Below are 18255 nucleotides of genomic sequence, written 5' to 3' on the forward strand. Positions count from 1 at the left end.
CTACCTAAAATTGCAACCCCTCCCCTGGTGTTTCATCTCCCTCTTTCTTACGTGATTTTTCCCATAGACACACCGTATATTTCACTAACTTATTTTTGTCTGTTTTGTTAACATAACAGCATAGTGTAAATTAGGCCCTCAACAAATCTTTGTTGAATGACTTAATTAATAAAAGAGAACACCTTTATTTCTCAGATGCCTCCTCCCTGACGTCTGTCTCTCCTTCTCCTGCCCAGTACTGCTACTTACTCAATGAAGAAGCAAGTTCTATAACCCTAGTAGCTGCTGAGAAGCCTTCACTTTCTAGAGCCTCGAATGCAGTCTACAGACCAGGAGCATCAGTCTAATCTGGGAGGTTGTTAGAAATGCAGATTCTCAGGTCCCGCCCCAGACTGCATTTTAACACGATCCCAGGGGATTCATATGCCTATTAAATTCCAGGGAACCTTCATCTTGGTTCTTTGACCCCAGCCTAAAACAGAGGGACCAAGGGTCTCTCAGGGACCCAAGATCAGAACAGAGCATACAAGGCAGAACTAACAAGGCTAGGAGCTGGGAACAGGTAGTATCAGGGACCAAGACGGTCTGTGTGTCTGTCTGTCTGTGCATCTCTCTCCACCTGGTTGACTGTCTCTGCCCGTCTCTGACTGCTTCTACTCCTGCTTCTTTCTGCTTGTTCATCAGCCCACACGGACTCCCCGGCAGCTGCTCCAGCCTCTGGCATTACGGAGCCCTTCAGCTTCAGAGACCACCAGCAAACAGACCCCAGGCCCTGGGCCTTGCTCTTCAAATTCTGCACAAAGATCCTGATTGGTCAGGCTCATGGGTCAGGCATCCAATCAGCTGTGGCCAGGGAATGAAGAGGTCATGTGGTACCAACATGGCAGCAGGGGCACCATGAAGCTGTGCTCTGTGGGATGGGAGGAGAAGGTGGTGGGGGTGGTGGGGACCGAGGAGGAGGAGGGGGAAGGGGAGGCTAAGCTTGAAGGGAAAGCAGGTGAGGCAGGCAAACTGACCATGAGCTTTGTAACAGTGATGCTTTTCCTTCTTGCCTTGCGCTTTGGCCTTAAGAAGCCCCACGTGGAGCCTCATGCATGGGAGGTGTCTGATTGCTCAGAGGCCTGGAGGTAGACGTATGCGTTCTGAGACATGTTAAATGCACATCATAAACACGCGGTGTACTCCTTCAGGGAGCCTCCCCACACTGGCTTTGTCCCCAGTGAACTTTCCTTCCTGTCACCCTCCTAGGCTAGGTCCCTGGATTTAGTGCTTAGAATTTCAGATTAGAAGGAAACTTAGAAGCCACCTAGTCCAGCATTTTCCAAAGTATGTTCCATGAACATCTGTTTTCACTTGCACCTCTTATAAAGGATTCCCCGGTCCAGTGCGTTTGAAAAACACTCCTTAGGATGCCTTCCTCTTGGAGAATCACAAAGCTTCGCTACTCACTGAAGGTTCTGACAAGTCCTGCAGAAAAGGAACTTGTCTCCCTTTGCTAGGCCAGGGCTGCTCAAAGTTTCCTACGGAGCCCTTTCTTTCACACAATAAGAGCATCTCACTGGAATTATGGTGTTCGTTGGAACCCATTTCAGCAAATAGTGAATAGTGCTGGACACTTCCTTCTATTTTGTGGATGTGCAGACCGTGTGCATCTAGGTGATTAGGCCCAGATGGTAACTGAAAAACAAAGCCTTAAAAAGATAGGAGTTTCTTTCTCCCTTTTGCGAAAGAAGTTGGGAAGTAGACAGGGTGGTGCTGTGACTGGAAGGGCTTCTCAGAGGAGCCTGGAGAGCAGCAGAGAGGCAGGGACTGGAGGAGAGCAGGGACAGGATAAGGCCGGGCTGGCTGTCTCCCTCCTCAGAGGTCACCTGGGAAGCCTGCATTCTGAACTTGCTGAGACACCCTTGACCTGGGATGTGTCGGCGTCACAAAAATTCAATTCATTTAGGCTCAAGTAGCTGTCTTTGGGGAGTCTTTCCTCTAACACCTGAACAGAGTGGCTTGAGGACCCTACCCCTTGTCCTGGGGGAAGCCCAGCCTCCCCCCACCTCATCTCCAAGGACTGATGCTGGGGCTGGCGTTCCTCCCGGCTGCCTCTTGCTCCCATCTTTTCCTGCTGATGAACATGTCCACTCGGAAGACTGTGACCTGTTGCCCTACGAAGGATCTATGTTGGGCTGTCTTTCTTGTTCCTTCATTCTGTCCTCTGCCACTACCCCAAAGACGTTGTTAGGATTTTGCCAAGATTTGGAGGGATGAAGGGCGATTACAGAACAAAGCAAGTGACAACTGCCAATCACATTTCACTGTCCTGAAAATGAATTGGCTGCCCCTACCTCACTGGATTGCCCCTTCTTAGGCACTTATATTCGTCACTCTCTACTCATACGCTTTCCCTTGCCACTCTTCCCTTCCCTTTCCCGGTTGCCGTCTTGAAAGTTCCTGTGACTTTTTCATGCAGGATAGTTTAACTCTCCTCTTCTCACCCAAACCAGGTTTGGCACTTAGCAATGCCAAAACTCACCAGGGACCTGTGGAATGAAGCAATGCCCGGGACCTAGGGGGAACCAGCAAATTTGGGCATTCATTATTTCTTCAGTATACCCCAGATCATACTCTTGGAAGCCCTCCCACCCTCTTACTGATCACAACACGTCACAGGGTAGAGATGGGACTGGGCCGGTTCCTCTCGTTTCATATAGAGCACCTCCTATGGGCAATGCTGGGTACTGCATCTAGAGATGTGAGTCAGACAAGACCCCACCTCAAGGAGCCCAAACTCTAGGAGGGAAATTTAGCTCCCTCCTTAAAAAATAAGGAGTGCCAAGTGGAGAGAGAGGGGAGGGGACCTTGGCTCTTTCAGAGTGGTCAGAATTCTTCAGATGGGAAGGTCAAGGAGGGCTTCCTCTAGGAAGTGGCATTTGAAGGGGGCCAGAGCAGATGGCTTATCTTGGGGGCAAGCGTGGGACAGCCAACCAGGGTGATTTTTTTTTTTTTAAACCTCCCAACTCCACGTCTAACAGATTTCACCTAAACCAGCCTTGCTAAATCTCAAGCCCCATGAAACCCGTTTCTGTTATAATCTCTCTCTTATCTCTTCCTTGCCTTCCTTCCCCATTCTCCTCCCCTACAGGATGGGAAATCTTCAAAGAAAAAGATGTGTCACTGTAAGTATACAGCCCAAGAAGTGGGCCAGATAAATTATTAAAACACATAAAAAGACAGCGAGTGGTGCGGCAGGAAAACGGCAAAGGCCGAATAGCCACCCCAGGTGGACAGTGGGTTGGTGGCCCCTGGGGAGCCCCTCCTCAGAGGCCTGGACAGGCTGAGGTTTTACCACCAGGCCCACCTCTCCTGTGTCTCCCCCCAGGGCCAGGTTGGTGGGGGTGGGCGTGTCACGATTCCAAGAGCAGCGAAGTCCTAGGCGCCTGCTGGGCTGGGAAGGGCCAGGCTGAAGGTGGAGGGGGGCCTTTGCGTCTGGGCTGGACATTTGGGATTTACTTCCCCCAAGACTTAAAATGGTAACTGCAGTTTTAGTTCTTGCTTTTATCTCTTTTTGAACTGTAAAAAGAAATTCCCAAGGGGAAGAGGGGATACTTTTTTCTCATGCAAGAAGAAAGCCATGACCGGTTTAAGGAAGTAACCAACTTTCTGAGCACTGTGAGAAAGACCGCTCAGAGTTTTGCTTTGATTTAGATGCACCCTGGCGCTGGCGGAGGGCGGGGGTGAGAGAGACAGAGAGCACCCCCAACCGAATTCCATTTCCTTTGGAGGGGTCTGCAGGAAAGCTCCTACTGGAACTCAGACACACAGAGCCCCCCACCTCCCTCCTACTTCTGGTCCCTATCATCCTGCTCTGCTTTTCCATTTTCCTGCAGCTCAGGGGTTCTCACTTTGGCACTATTGACACCTGGGGCTGGACCATTCTTTGTTTTAGGTGGCTGTCCTGTGCATTGTAGGATGTTTAGCAGCAACCCTAGCCTCTACTTGCTAGATGCCTTCAGACATTGCCAAATGTCCACCAAAGTGCAAAACTGCCCACAGTTGAGAACCACTGCTATAGCTGGTGATGCCTTCTCACTTACCATACTGTTTGCCCATTCAATTATGTTTCTTCTCTGTCTTCCTCCCAGTAGAGTGCAAGATCCATGAGAGTGGGGATTGTTTGTTTTGTTCACTGATATATCTTAAGTGCCTAAAACAGTGCTTGGCACACAGCTGGCACTGAATCAGTATTTGTTTCCAGATGGGTGAGTCTCTCTCTAATGGTGGAATGTTAAGTTTGGACAGTGTTGGGACAGCCTGGTGTAGTAAAAACAACATGGGCAATGGAATCAAGGGGCTTGGGTTCAGTTCCTAATCAGGTCATTGCCTAGCTGTGTCACCTTGGGCACGTGACTTCACCTCTCTGAGCCTAGTAGTTCCCTCCTTTGTAGAATAAGTATGAGCCTGCATCAAACAGTGGTTGTAAGAGTTATACATGACTTAGGACAATGGCTGACACACAGTAGGTACTGAATAGAGAACTGCAATATAAAATGGACAATAATAATGTTTTGGGGGGTCCCAGCACTCCTCAAATGAAACCAGCCTGCTATGAGCGTTAATGTACCTGCTTATAGGATTAGCCTTCATTTCCACACAAATGGGTGTGTAGAAAGCAAGTTTGGAGAAAGGAAGTAAGACACTGTTGGGTGAAGGGATTTATGACTCTGGAGGGCCACGCAGTTCCCAATATCCTTTTGAGACATGTAGATACTCCAGAGTTATGATGTCCAATACAGTAGCCACCAATCACCCACGGCTATTGGTCACTTGAAATGTGGCTCGTCTGTGTTGAGATGTGCTCTAAATGTAAAAGGCACACCAGGTTTTAAACAGTGCAAAACAAAGAATGTACAACATCTCATTATAAGTTGAAATTAAAGCGTTTTTGATATATCAAGTTAAAGAAAATATATTAAAATAAGTTTAATGTTTCTTTTTGACTTTTAAAAAAAATGTGGCTACTAGGAAATTTGGAAATTACATATGTTGCTCACATTATCTTCCTTTTCGGCAGTGCCCCTCTAAGGAGTTGGCAAGAAGGGCAGAATTGAGCCTCCATTTTACAGACCATAAAACTGAGGCTCACACAGAGAATTCAGTCCTAGCACAGAGTTTTCTTTTCCCACGCCTAGACTACCGAGTACCAGGAAGAACTTAACAGGCCCACAGCGTCCCCAGAAGAGCAGGCGTTCTCTCTGAGAACCACAAAGGTGGAGTGGAACCCCTTGATGTCGCCCTCCCCTCCGCAGAGACCTCCCCAGACAAAACAAACAAGCCCTTGGTCTGGCGAACTGCAGCGGGGAGCGGAAACCAAGGAAGATCAAAGACCCAGCGGTTACCCCCTTCCGGGCTGCACAGCTGGCAGCGCGCCCCGACCCCCGGCGGGCACCCACGGGCCCCGGGATGCGGGGACAGCGATTGGCTGGCAACTCGTGGCTTTCGGACACTTGTAGCCGCCGGGAGTTGGCTGGGTCCACAGCTGGCCGAAGGTGCAGTGGGGGCTTCTCCTGCACAACCAAATCAAAACGTAGAGAGTCGGAGGAGAAGGTGGGCGGGCACGGGGCGGGTAATAAGCGAACACTTTCTGCAAAAGTCCGATCGTGCAACGGAAGGGGCAACGCTGCGGGCGCTCCAAGCAGCGTCTCTTCTCCGACCTCAGTTTCATCACCTGTAAAGCGGAGCCGCTGAGTCCTCCTGTCCGCTGCCAGGAAAAATAGAGCGGAGGGAACGCACAGCCCCGTGAGCCAGAGGAGCGGTTACTGCAGAGCGGGCAGGACCCAAGAGGGTGTCTGTTCCAATACTCCTCCTGGCCAGAGCTCCTCCGCCTCCCATCACCCCCCCACCCCCGGTCCCCAGTCCCGGGTCCCCAGACCCCGGCCCGGGTCAGAGACCGCAGCCTGGAGGGGGGCGCTGTGTCCAGCCCTGCAGCGTCTCTCCACGCCCCGCCCCCAGCCCGCCGGCCCCGCCCCCAGGCTTCTCCCTCCGCGGCCCGCCTCGCCTTTGATGCGCCGCGCCCGGCCAATGGGCGCGCGGGGAGGCGCAGGCTGCGGCGGCGGGCTAGGGGTTCGGCGCGCCCGGGCGTCAGTCCGGCCGCGGCGACGGCGGCAGGATCGTGTCGCGGCGACCTTTCAGGATCCGCTCGGCTTCGGCGCTGCTCCAGGAGGAGGAGAGCGAGGCGCGGCGCGGCGAGCCGCAGGGCCCGCGGGCCGGGCGCATGGCTTAGGGACGCCCCCTCCCGCAGCGCCCCCAGCATGGGGAAACTTCACTCCAAGCCGGGTCAGTGTCCCCGCCCGCGTGCCGGCCCCCTGGTCCCCGCCGCCCTCGCCCCCGCGATTGGTAACTCTCTGCCTCTCCTTTCTTTCCGGCTCCCGCCGCCGCCGCGCGCGATGTGCCTGCAGCCGCCGTGTGCAAGCGCAGGGAGAGCCCGGAAGGTAGGGGCGCGCGGGGCACGGACCGGGGGAGATAGACTGGGAAGCACCGCGGACGGCGGCGGAATGGCCTAGCCCGCGGATCTTATTACCAGGGCCACCCCCACCCGCTACTCCAGTCACCAGTCCCACAAACCCTCTCCTTGGAGCGGACTTTGTGTCCCCTCCTCTGTCCATCCTACCCCCTCCCCGCTATCCTGTGCTCTCTCTTCTGACTCTCAACCCCTCCTGTTGCGGTACCCCGACCCCGCACTCTCTGCACCCCCTTTTCAGGCTCCTAAGCCCCTTCTCCAAGAGCCTGCGCCCTCTCTTTCTGGCCCTCAGTCCCCTCTCCCGAGATCTTGGCTTCTGCGCCCCCTCTCCCGACGCTCAGTTCCCCTCTTCCCCTCACCCCGTGTTCATCCCTCCCCTCCTCAGTCCTGGCCTCTGGCGCTCGCTCTTCTGATCCCCAGACGCGTCTTCCTGGGGTCCTGCTTCCCCCTTGGCTCCGCTCTGGATCCCCGCTCTTGGGGCTTCGCTGAACTCCCTTCTCCTGATTACCTGCGTCCTTCTCTCGGATTGTGCGCGGCTCCCAACACCCTCCGGGTCCCTGCTGCCTCTGCCTCGCCCACTCTTTCTCTCCTCTCTCGGGTAACTTTCAGCCTAGGGGCCAGACTCAGGGGCTTCGTGTCGTCCCCGCCTCAGGTGACAGCTTCGCTGCGAGCGCCGCCTGGGCTCGGAAAGGCATTGAGGAGTGGATCGGGAGGCAGCGCTGCCCGGGTGGCAGCTCCGGATCCCGACAGCTGCGGGCGGCTGGCACCGTTGGCAGAGGAACTCGGGTACGATCCCCACCTACGTCCCTTTCAACCTCAGAGATGCTTCTCCATACCTACCCCCCGAACCCCAACTTTTAGCACCCTCTCGGCGCAGCTTCTAAGTCCAGAAATCCCTTCTCAGCTGCGCCTGACCCACCAATATGACCCTGTACACCCCCTGCCTTGGGGAACCTTATTGGTGACACAGGTGGCAGTCTCCTGTTCAGTTGGGGGCAGAGGGCTGCCGTGTGTGTGTGGGGAATGTCCTAGGTGATGTGGTGGTACAGGTCCAGTTGATGGGGAAGCTTGTCTGCGCTGGAGGGATCTGGGGGCCTGCTCTGACTTCTACCTTGTTTCTGTGGCCAGCGCTCAAAGGTGGATTTGGAGTTGGGGCTAGGGAAGTGGGAAGGCATCTGGGGGTGTCTGGGTGGAAGGCAGGACTGTGCCGGCCTCTGATGTGTTCCAAGTGTGTGACATTCATCAGTACTATCTGTCCTGCAGCCCCAGTACAGCCGGCTGTGATCTGGTGGTGGGCAGAACTTGGGGAGTACTGAGATCGGGGAGACCCCTTGGCTTGGCCCACAAGGAGAGAGAGGGCCTCATTCTGCTGTAGCCTGGGCCTACCCCTGGCCCTCCCCCAGTGGGTCCCTGAGGTTGGAGTTGTTCCTAGGGGAACAGCAGATGTGACAGGGGAGTGAGTGAGTCCAGCCTCAGCTCCTGGCCTGGCACTGGTGTTCACAGATGTCCTATGGGCTCCAGAACTCTGCACAGGGCTTTCAGATGGTCTGCGTGGAACTCGAGCAAGCCAAGGATCAAAGGATGAATCAACTTTTTGATGTGACATTTAATTTTTTTTTTTTTTAACTTAGAGGAGAACAGACTGAGTCTCAGGTCTGGTTAGTTCTTTGGTCTTGTCCATGGGCTGGGGAGGGACCAGTGGACTTTTCAGCTGTGTGTGTGTGTGTGTGTGTGTGTGTGTGTGTGTGTGTGTGTGTATTTGGTGGTGGGACCTGGACTGGGTGCAGCCAGTTGGAGGAGGTGAGCCTGTGGATAAAGTCAACTCTTGTGCACGTATGAAATAACCCCTGCATCTGGAAGAAGCTCCCATCTCCTCCTCCACTGCCACTGCTGAGCTGGGGGCCTTCTCTTCTCCATTTCTCTTCATCTGTTGGCTGGGTTAGAATTGGAGCTGCTGTCCCCCGGGAAAGGCCAAAACTCGGTGGGCGGGGGCACTGCAGTTGGGGCCCTTTAAAGACAGAACTCCAAACTTCCCTTTCTTCCCCCACCATTTCTAGTTTTTGATCTCCTTATTTATTTAAAGCCCAATGAAAATGATCCGATTTAGCCATATGAACAAATGCATTTGCAGCTGAAGACAGAGGCCAACTGAGTGGATTTCCATTAATCAAGTTTTGGGTTTTTTCAGCCTGTTTATTTTTACAAAGTATTCCTGCAGAATGACATTTATTTGCAGTCCCCCCTGCTTTTTTTTTTCTTTCCTAAACTGCCAGGGAGCTTGCTCCATGCTTTAGGGGAAACTTGAAATACAGCGAGGGCTTACTTCAATTGACTTTTATCTTCAAAGCCATAACAAATGTTACCCGCATGTTTTTGGTAGGTCTCCTTGGCATCCAGTCCTGGAGGATGGGAGGGAGGAGGAAGGAAGGAGAGGAAAACAAAAGTCTGTCGTTTTTAATTAAATAGTAGTGTTCCCAGCAAGAGGAATGCGAGCCAGTAAAAGTTGCCATTGGGGGAAATGAGGGAGGGGAGGGAGGGGGCCCCAGCTTAGGACTATGGCTTTGGTAAAGTCACGGAATTTTGTTGCCTGGTTTCTTCCCCCATCTGAGGACAGCATGGGATGGTGTTGCCCCCTCCTTTCCCAGCCCCCTCTCTCAGAGAAATGCTGAGGGGTCATTAGTGTTTGTTCAAAGCACTTTTGAAGATGTGAGACACAGAGCCATCAGCATGACATATGTTGGGTGGTGGAGCGTGGGACCTGCCATCCAACATATTAAGGGGAGGGAATCTCTGCTGCCTTGAGAGTTGTGCTTGGTGACTGGGACCTGGATGCCTGGGTTCCCACCACCGCTGGCCTCACTCCTGAGCCTGCAGAGGTGGGGATGGCCCAGGGAGAAGTCAGGGTGAGCCCAGGGTGTGGGGCTGCCCCGTGGAGGCCTGTGAGGTGATTTCAAGTGGTACCTGGAGGAATATTTCTTATCTTAAGAGTTACATTTTTTTTTTAACCAGAAAAATATAAATAACTGGGACATAAAACCCTTGAATTCGCAGATATTATTGCTTAGGAGGAAGCTAAGTGGAAAGAGATAGTCTAAAGTCAATTCTGAGAAAAATATTAAGTACAACTGGTCAAAATTGTGAATGAGAACGGAATGCCCCACATTTGGGAAATGTTGAGATAACGAACAGGATAGCAGTAGGCAACCCCCGGTCTGTTTAATTTCTGTGATTTCCAGTGGCACGGAAAGGGTGGCTCCAGGTTCTTCCATTATCTCATCAGGATGTAGGAGGGCGTGGGCGTGTGCTGAGTTCCAAGGACTGGCAGAGGTCCCCTCACCAGCCCCAGACCCGTCCTGGGGTTGGCCTCTGTGTCCACTCGGTCACCCGGCCTTTCACCAAAGTGGCGGGGGGCACATTCATGGCTCATCCAACCAGCATTTTTACTGCAACAATAACTACTATTTATTAAGCGCCTGTGTGTGTCAAGCACTTTGCTTACATTATCTTAATCCTCCTCATAACCCTGTAAAGTTGCCAGCCGGCTGGTGTGGACTCTGGTTTTCTCCCATTCTGGACTACTTTCTAGGACAGTGGAAACCATGTGTGGTAAAGTTCCACACGAGAACATCTGCCTGGAGGGGGTCGCACTTATTCATTCCTGAGAGGTGGCACCCTGGCCGGCTGCCGAGTACTTTGGGATGAGGCAGGTTGTGGGGCAGGCAGAAGCATGAGGGGCCCCTGCTTGCCCTCTTCCTCTCTGAGGAAGCCTGAGTAGCTTAGTAAATGTTTAAATTGGGTCTGAGTTTCATGCAAGATCCTGGGATATGAGAGGGTGACCTCACTGGCAATTTAACCCATGCCTGCCCTCCCAAATACAAAACTAAATGAGGTCAGTCTCGGCCACAATAGCTTGTCACCTTGTATAAGCCGTTTTACCTTTGTCTACCTTACTTAGCTCATCTGCAAAATGGGTGTAATAACATGCTTATCCCTGGCAGGGTTCTGGCAGATAACTCTTCACTGAAAGTAGAACGTGGGGAGAAAAGTACTGGCAGGTCCCTGAGGCCCTGGGAGAGGTGGAGATGGGGGCCCATATTATGAATCCAGAGGCTCCCCCTCCCCCATACTCTGTAGCCTCACTTGGAGGGACACAGGCTAGGGCTTCTGCCCTTTCAGTGGGTACATGCTGAACTTCAAGGGAATATGAGCTTGGCAGAGAAAAATAATGAGAAATGTGACCTGTACAAGTACTGCAGAAGATGACTGATACGTGAACAATTTGTATGCCAGACAACAATATGCTAAACAATTAGAAATTAAAATAAGCATAATAATCTCAGAGATAAAGGACAGTATTAGAAACACGAAGCAGCAACAGGCAGTTACAAAAGAAAACCAACTGGAAATGTTGGCTCTGGAAAATATAATGGGTGAAGTTAACAAGTTTAGTAGATGGATGGAGTAGCGTAATGGACGCAGAGATGTTGATAGGAGAACACTCAGAGAAGCAGAATCTGCGCGTCTGTGTACGTTCCTGCAGCGTGTGCACACGTGCGCATATATGAATGTGTACAACTGGATTTAAGACCCTCCCCTCCCCCACCCCCCAGTTTGGTCCTTTTGTTCTTTTATGGCAGAGCCGCCTGAAGAAACAGGCTGAGAGCTTCGGTGCAGGCAAGTCTGCCTCTGGATCAAAGGTGGCTGCCAGGCGGTTTGGTAATTTGATTAGGGGGCACCTAGTGCATTTTGATGTTTAGGGAAGATTGGGAGGGTGCAGGCCCTGTTGGAGCCCGTGGGGATGTATGGAGCTGGGCGATGAGATTGGAGGCTGGCCCAGCTGCTGCCTGAGTGCCGGATTCCAGGGGAATTACCCTTGAATGATACCAGTTGGCACAATTAAAAGGCCCCATGTCTTCACCATATGGAAAGTGTTAGGCCTCCTTACGTGGTTTCAAAGCTATGTGCCGGGAGGTGGACTTGACATTTGAGGTAAAGCATAAATTAAATATTTGGTGTTTCAGAATTAAAAGATGATTTGCTTTGAGGCCAGTGGAGGCGTTTGGACCTCCACTCACTGGCTTCTTTGAGTTCTCCACGGAGGGTGCCCTCTGCCCCTGGCACCCAGGCCAGCTTCATAGCCCCACCTGGCAGCTTTCTGGACCCCTGGGGAATGGGGAGGAGAGCTGGGGCAAGCTGGAGCTGAACAGAGTGCCAGGTGGGGCTTCTTGTTTCTGGTAGGTCTGGATCCCTCAGGAAGGTGGGAGGTGGGCAAGGTTGTCATTCTGGGTGCTTTCATGCATCTCTGTGATGGGGTCTCTGGTAGAGGTTCGAGGAGTGCCTTATCCTCCCTTCGAAACTTTTCTTCTTTGAGAAGGACACTGGTTCCCCGAGTCAGGCTGTGTGTGTGTTGTGTCCCTCGAACTCAGGAACAGACCCTCTACATTCATATCTTGTACAAACTGTCACAAACTCAGGGGGAAGCTAACCCAGGAGACAACCTCAGCATGTCCCACAAGCTCCTAGCCTTGGGGAAGGTTCCATCCCCTCACCCAGTGGGAGTGTCAGAAGTGAGGAGAGAAGGTGGGTGATAGACAGAGTGAATTCCTCCTCATAACAGGAAGCTTGGGCCCCTGGGCTCAGGGGCCAGACTGTCCCTTGGAGGGCTTAAAACAGCAAGGCTAAGCTGTCAGCAATGGAAGAATCACTTTCTGAGGAGTCCATCTTCCTTGTGGCAGCCCTGGGGCACATGGTGGGCTCTCATGATATATTTGCTGAATGAATGAATGGAGATAGATTAAGTCACCATCCCTGCCTCTTCCTCCCCCAGGTTCTCTTCCCCAGCCAGGTGGAGCTGGAAGTAGGAATAAAGGGAAGAGTGGAATTAGGCCTTTTCTTTCAGACACTCAGCTATTAATTAATTATGATCAATAATGAATTGTTATTAATTATGGATTCCCTAGCTGTGCTGGGCATTGAGGCTACAGTGGCAAATCACAGAGCTGTGGTGCCTGTCCTCCCGTAGCTTCCAGTCTAATAAAGGAGACAAAGAATAAGCGTGGTCACAGGCACACTGGCAGACAGTAACACTCATGAGAAGCTGAGGCAGTGAGGGAGAAAGTGTGGGAAGAGGGGATGGGTTTGTGCAGTGGGAGCTGGGGGAGACCCCTCACTCGCTAGTGTCCATGGACGATGCGTGGTGCTTGGGTTGGGCCCTTGAGAAGGGACTCTGGGCTCCGCGGCTCTGCAGCCTGTGGGGTCTGGAACTCTCTCTGGTGCTCATTCTTTCTGCAAAGCCCCCCATGTTAGTGGCTCTTGGCACGTGTGAGCTACCTTCCCCTCTGGACAGGTGGGTGGGGCGGAGCCAGGCGGGCAGCCACCAGCGCGCTCTGTAGGGCTGATTCGCAGGCAGCGTCATGCACAGGGACTTGGGGCTTTACTCCAGCTGTTTGGGAGGAGGGGCAGCCCCTGCTGCCCTTCGGGGGAGGAGGGTCAGAAGCCCAGCCGTGGTGGGATGTGGCAGCCTGAGCGGTGGCATTGGCAGAGGGAGGCACCCCAAGAACCAGGGGGCAAGAGGCAGTGACAAGCCAATCCCAGAGAGAGCCCATCCTGCCCCAGAACTGCTGTGAACCTGTGCCTGAGGGAGGAGGGTCTTCTGCCTCAGTTTACCAGATGTGTCTGAGGAAGGGGCATGCAGCCTGACTCTCTGGGCCATGAGGCAGGGGCCCACAAAGAGATCTGCAGGCGCTGGGGAGTCAGGGACCCCTCAGTCCTCCTTGCTCGGGGGGTTCTCGCAGCCTCACTCACTGGCTGTAGGTTCACAACTTTGGAATTTTTAGGTCGCGCGTTGGATTCCAAAGCAGGCCCTTCCGGCTGCCTCCCTGACTTACCGCTCTCTTTTCCACTCACGCATGTTCTTTTTGTGGCTCTTGTCTCTCACAGACATTCTTTCTCTTCCTCTCGCTCTCTCTCCCCCCTCCCTTCCCCACCCCCTCCCAGAGGAAGGAAAAAATTCAGACTCTCACAAACAAAATATCTGCCATTCCATCTGAGGGAGAACTGAGGCAGAAGCCCAGAATATCCTGGAAGAAACGCCAGAGAGAGCTGAAGGCCTCAGTTGTTTAATCTGGAAGGCAGGCTTTGATGTCACCGTGCTCCGTTTATCCTGGGAAGCTGCCTGCTTCTTTATGGCTGGCTTCAGACTCTGTGCATGAAAAATGGCCGAGTCCCTTCAGGAGCTGGAGGGAAAGCCTGATCCCTCCCCAGAGGGCAGGCCTGGTGACGCTGCCGCTCCTGCCAAGCCCAGGTGGGCTGGGGAACCTTTTCCAAACAAGCATTTCCAGAGACATAAGTAATTCTTTGATAACTTCCCGGGAAAGCAGAGGAGGCTCTTTATCCATGTGGGTACCCGTCACGGGGCTTCGCGAGGGAAGCCTCAGGTCCCTCCACTGAAGTCACCCTTAGCCCCAGAAGGGCGGCACACAGGAGCTCTCACCAGACGGCTCTGCCCTCTGGGGCGCGTCCTGGATGTGTGTTTGTTTAGAGGGCTCTGAGGACTTGCTCTGGGCTTCGCTTTCCTTACTTGTTGAGCCATGTGGGCTGCGGTTTGTGTGTGGCTGACGCCTTTCAGAGGATCCCAGGGTAGTGGGTGGGCTTCACAGCGGTGTGCCATCAGCTGAAGGACCCCCCCCCCCTTCTCTGGGCCTCGGATCTTCAGGCTGAGAAGTAGGATAAAATCATGTATTATAATTTAGAAACTATGTAGTAAATGCATTCTATTCAAGTCATTCATGCATCTGTGCAATAGAAATTGAGTACTTGCTTTAGGCCAGGTATACATTTGCTCTGTCAGTAGAGCATGGTCCTGGTTTTCATGGACCTTACACTCTAGTAGGAAAAGATAAGTATTTTTAAAAGCAAATTACACAACCTAAGCTGTGATTTATGCCTTAAAGGAGAAGTGCTGGGTGCTTTGAGAACATTTAATAGGAATCAGACCTAATCTGGGTGGCTGTTCATTCTACAGATATTTGAGCATGGGTAGGATGTTGTAGAAACTATGAGGAAGAGAACATAGTTCCTGCGTCATAAAACTTGGAGTTTAGTGGAACTAAACTTTCATCTTTGCCTCTCATCTATTTTTCTTATCTTATTGCATTGGTTAGAATCGCCTCAACTTACTTAATAACTATGAAGTATGATGTTCATTGTTTATCTAGTTAAGAAAGCTTTCTTCATCTCCTGGATTGCTAGGATTTTTAAAACCAGGAATAATTATTGAATTTTATCAAATGCTGTTGGGGTGTTGATGGAGCTGGTGATTCTTTGCTAATATAATGTAGCTTTGTATGCATGATTTACATAACTAGATTTCCTAGTGTTCAGCTTTCTTTGCACTCCTAAGTTAAATCCCTCTTTGCCATGATAGGCTGCTGCTTTAAAATGCTGCTGTATTTGATTTGCTAATATTTTACTTTGCATTGATATTCGTGTTTGATTGGCTCATGGTTTGGGAAGGTAGCTCTCGAATAATGAAGACGATGTTCAGGGAATGTTAGAGGATGCTCTGGGGGCTCTAGAGCAGGAAGTACCAACTGGTCCAGGGTCAGAGGGTAGTCTCAGAGGAGCTGGGATTTAAGACCAAGGTGCATGGGGGGAGGGGTGGTGGTGAGCAGGGCAAGGGGAGAGGACATGTAACAGCCATGAGTGTTTGCCGGACCGACCGGCCACGTGTGAGAAAGCCCTGTAGAGAAGAGGGTGGTTCATTTGAGATGCTGGTTGAAGTTCAGTTGGCTGAAGAGAGGTCACAGCCTGGGCCTGGGGCCCTTCTCAGCCATGTTACGGAGCGTGGTCTTTGTCCAGAGGGGAGACAAGTGTGTGAAGGGCCTGTGTGAGGGGCCAGCAGGAAAGAGGTGAGCTCTGTGATCTGGGGGGAGAAGGAATGTGGGGATGGGCTCTCCCTCGTAAAAATACTTGGGAGGATAAAGAGGAATCAAGTGACTGTATTCTGTGGGCTCAGTGAGAGATTCTGGAAGGTCTGCATTGGTCCAGGCACAGTGCTTGGTTCTCGAGTGTCACCCAGGGGACTCTTGAGGAGGCCGTAAGCAGGTGAAGGACCAGGAGAAGTAGATTAGGACATCAGGCGGTGTGGGGTGGTGCTTAAAGAGCGAGAACTTTGGAACCCGATGTCTTGGGTTCAGATCCTGCTGCACCATTTTCTAACTGTGGGACCTTGGGCATAGTGTCGAACCTCTGTCAGCCAGAGGTCTAGTGGGAAACAGATGCACTCCAGAGAGTTTAAATGAAACTAGCTTCCAGAGGTATGGGCAGGGTTCAGGGATACTTTATGGGGCATTGAGGTACCCAGGGACTGATGGTCCCTGGCAAGAGTGGGAAGCTGTTACCACCCCTAGGGCAGAAAGGGCCAGGGGAGGAAATGTTGGATACTTTAGATTGGATCCCTGTAGGAACCACAGCTGACGATGGGTGGAGACCAGGCAGAAGCTATAAAGATGGAGGATTAGCCACAGTCAGACACATGGTACAGAAGTAGTGAGGGAGTGGAGAAGAAATACCCTAACTCCCATCTCCTCGTGTCCTCCCGTTTCCTGCCGGGGCTTCGCATTGGCTGAATTCAGAAGCCAGAGGCCAGAAAGCTCCAGTGAATTGGTCCACAGGGTCAGCTTCCTGGAGGCACGGGGCAGTACAGAGAGGGTGGGGAATGGATGGGGGTGGGGATGGCAATAGAATAATCAACTCTGCTTGTGTTTCCTCATCTGTAAAGCAGGGATGATAATAGTACCTGCATCATAGGGCAGTTGTGAGGACTCAAATTGTAAAACAGTTGTAATGTCAGGCGCACCGTAAGTGCTCAATACAAGTTCGCTCTTACAGTTATAAGACCAGGAAGAGACACAGGGTTATGGAGATTCGGGGAGGTGTTTCTGAAGGAGGTGGCATGTCAGTATGGCTCTAAGGACGGTAAGACTGGGACCAGGGGTCAGAATCTAAAGGCCAGAGAAGTCATATTCATGAACGCAGCAGGCTGGGAGGGAGACACCTGGGAGGTGGGGGGACTAGGGTGCCCTGGGGAGCACACGTCCTGAATCAAGAGAACAGCATCCCTCAGCCCCAGCCAACTGTTGTCACGTGGGAATGTGGCCCTGGTATTACCATTCTCTCGTTAAGAGAATCCAGCCACCTGGATTTTTATGTGAAATTTTTCTAATTTAAAAAATTATCATCAACTACATACAGTTTTTCAAAAACACTTTTCTGGGTGGACCCAGACAGCTGGAGTTGGCCTGGCTTGTGACTGTTGATTTAGACCTACAAGATTTTGGTGGGGTATGAATATGTTAGTGATAATAGTCCGTACAAGGGAATATTAAAAGTGCCTAATGGTTTACATGCGTTCTTTACATGTATTATTCACCCTGTGTACAGACGAGGAGACGAGCTCCGCAAGTTAAGTCCTGAGCCCAGCCAAGGGAGAGCGGAGTCAGGCTGCCTCCAAGGCAGAGGGTACAGACCGAGCCGAGGCTGGGTGCTGGGGAGTCAGGGATAGCATGTTTCAGTTGCCGGGGAACAGGATAGGAGGGCAGGTGGGGTAAGTACAGTATAGATGTGGTTTGGGCCACTTTATACTGAGGCCCAGCGTGTGCATGTAGTAGGTGTCGGGAGTGTGTTTAGAGCTTTCAGAATCAGACTTCCTGGGGCCAAGTTCCAGCCGCACCTCTCCCCAGCCGCGTGGCCTTGGGCCACGTGACGGCTCATTGCTCCTCAACTTTCACAGCTGGTGGAATGGGCAGTCATGGTGGCTACCTGATGGAGTTGTTCGAGGACTGAAGTGAGTTCACTGGCAAATCAGGGAGGATAAAGCAGACGTCACCCCTCCTCTTGCAGCTTTCTCGTGTGGTTAGCTAACGATCATCCAGATGTGTGCTAAACATGATGAAGGGGAAGAGCAGGGCATGGTGAGAGAGAATGAGGAGGGTTCTACTTTGCACTGGGGAGTTAAGTTGTTGAGACCCAAAGGATAAATAGCCAGGTGATGAAAGGTTTAGTAAAAACATCTCAAAGGGTTTGGGAAGTGCAAAGGCCAGGAGGCACGACTGGCAATAGAGAGTCTTCAACCCACTTCTGGGTGTCTGGCTTAGGACAGAATCCAGTCTCTGAGATGTTCAGGCAGACATATGCGGTCCGGCACCGGGGGTGGGTAGCTCTTGGGGGTTGCGGGACGCAATGCTCTATGTTGCAACCTGTTTTGGTTCTTCGTCCACCTGCTGCAAATCTTCTTCCACGGTTTTATTTTTATCGATGTCCGATCACTCCAGCTTCTCTCCTTTCTGGCTGGGTGGGAGGTTGGGGAGAACCTCCTGGTCCCATGAAGTAGTGTCAGCCGGGAGCTGATTGGCTGGTCTGCCACGTGCTGCCCAAGCCCCTGGCCTTGAGCTTGAGTACAGAGCTGGGGCCCTGGAGAGGGTAGGGCAGAGCATAAAAGTCCCTGTCAGCAGGATGGGCCTGGCCACCGCCAGGCTACAGGTGAGGCTGGGGAAGACCGGAACCTCCCAAATGGGCTCAGGCCCAGGGTGTATCTCTGACTGCAGAAGTCTGCGCAGGCTGGTGGGCCCCTCTCACGGAGGCTTTGGCGGATGGCGGCTCCACTGTGTAGGTTTGGGGGTGCTACCTTGGGGTACTGAGGCCACTCCGGGCCTGGCTTCCAGAGGTAACCTTGTTACAGGGCAGTT

The 18255-nt window shown here is 52.3% G+C and overlaps 1 protein-coding gene across 1 annotated transcript in view; it reads left to right on the plus strand.

The window, feature by feature from the left end:
- Nucleotides 1–6199: 6199 nt before the first annotated feature.
- The window catches only part of NKD1 (NKD inhibitor of WNT signaling pathway 1), a gene marked incomplete at its 3' end in the record, with an annotated part of 85250 nt that continues 73194 nt past the window's right edge, over nucleotides 6200–18255 (plus strand). The window contains exons 1-3 of the mRNA XM_082677358.1: nucleotides 6200–6324; nucleotides 6447–6479; nucleotides 7161–7294. Coding sequence (XP_082533484.1) covers nucleotides 6300–6324; nucleotides 6447–6479; nucleotides 7161–7294 — 192 coding nt within the window. The 5' untranslated portion in view covers nucleotides 6200–6299. The remainder of the gene's footprint in view (nucleotides 6325–6446; nucleotides 6480–7160; nucleotides 7295–18255) is intronic.

The sequence above is a fragment of the Grampus griseus genome (genome assembly GCF_964374135.1).
Source record: "Grampus griseus genome assembly, chromosome: 19".
NCBI classification, from domain to species: domain Eukaryota; kingdom Metazoa; phylum Chordata; class Mammalia; order Artiodactyla; family Delphinidae; genus Grampus; species Grampus griseus.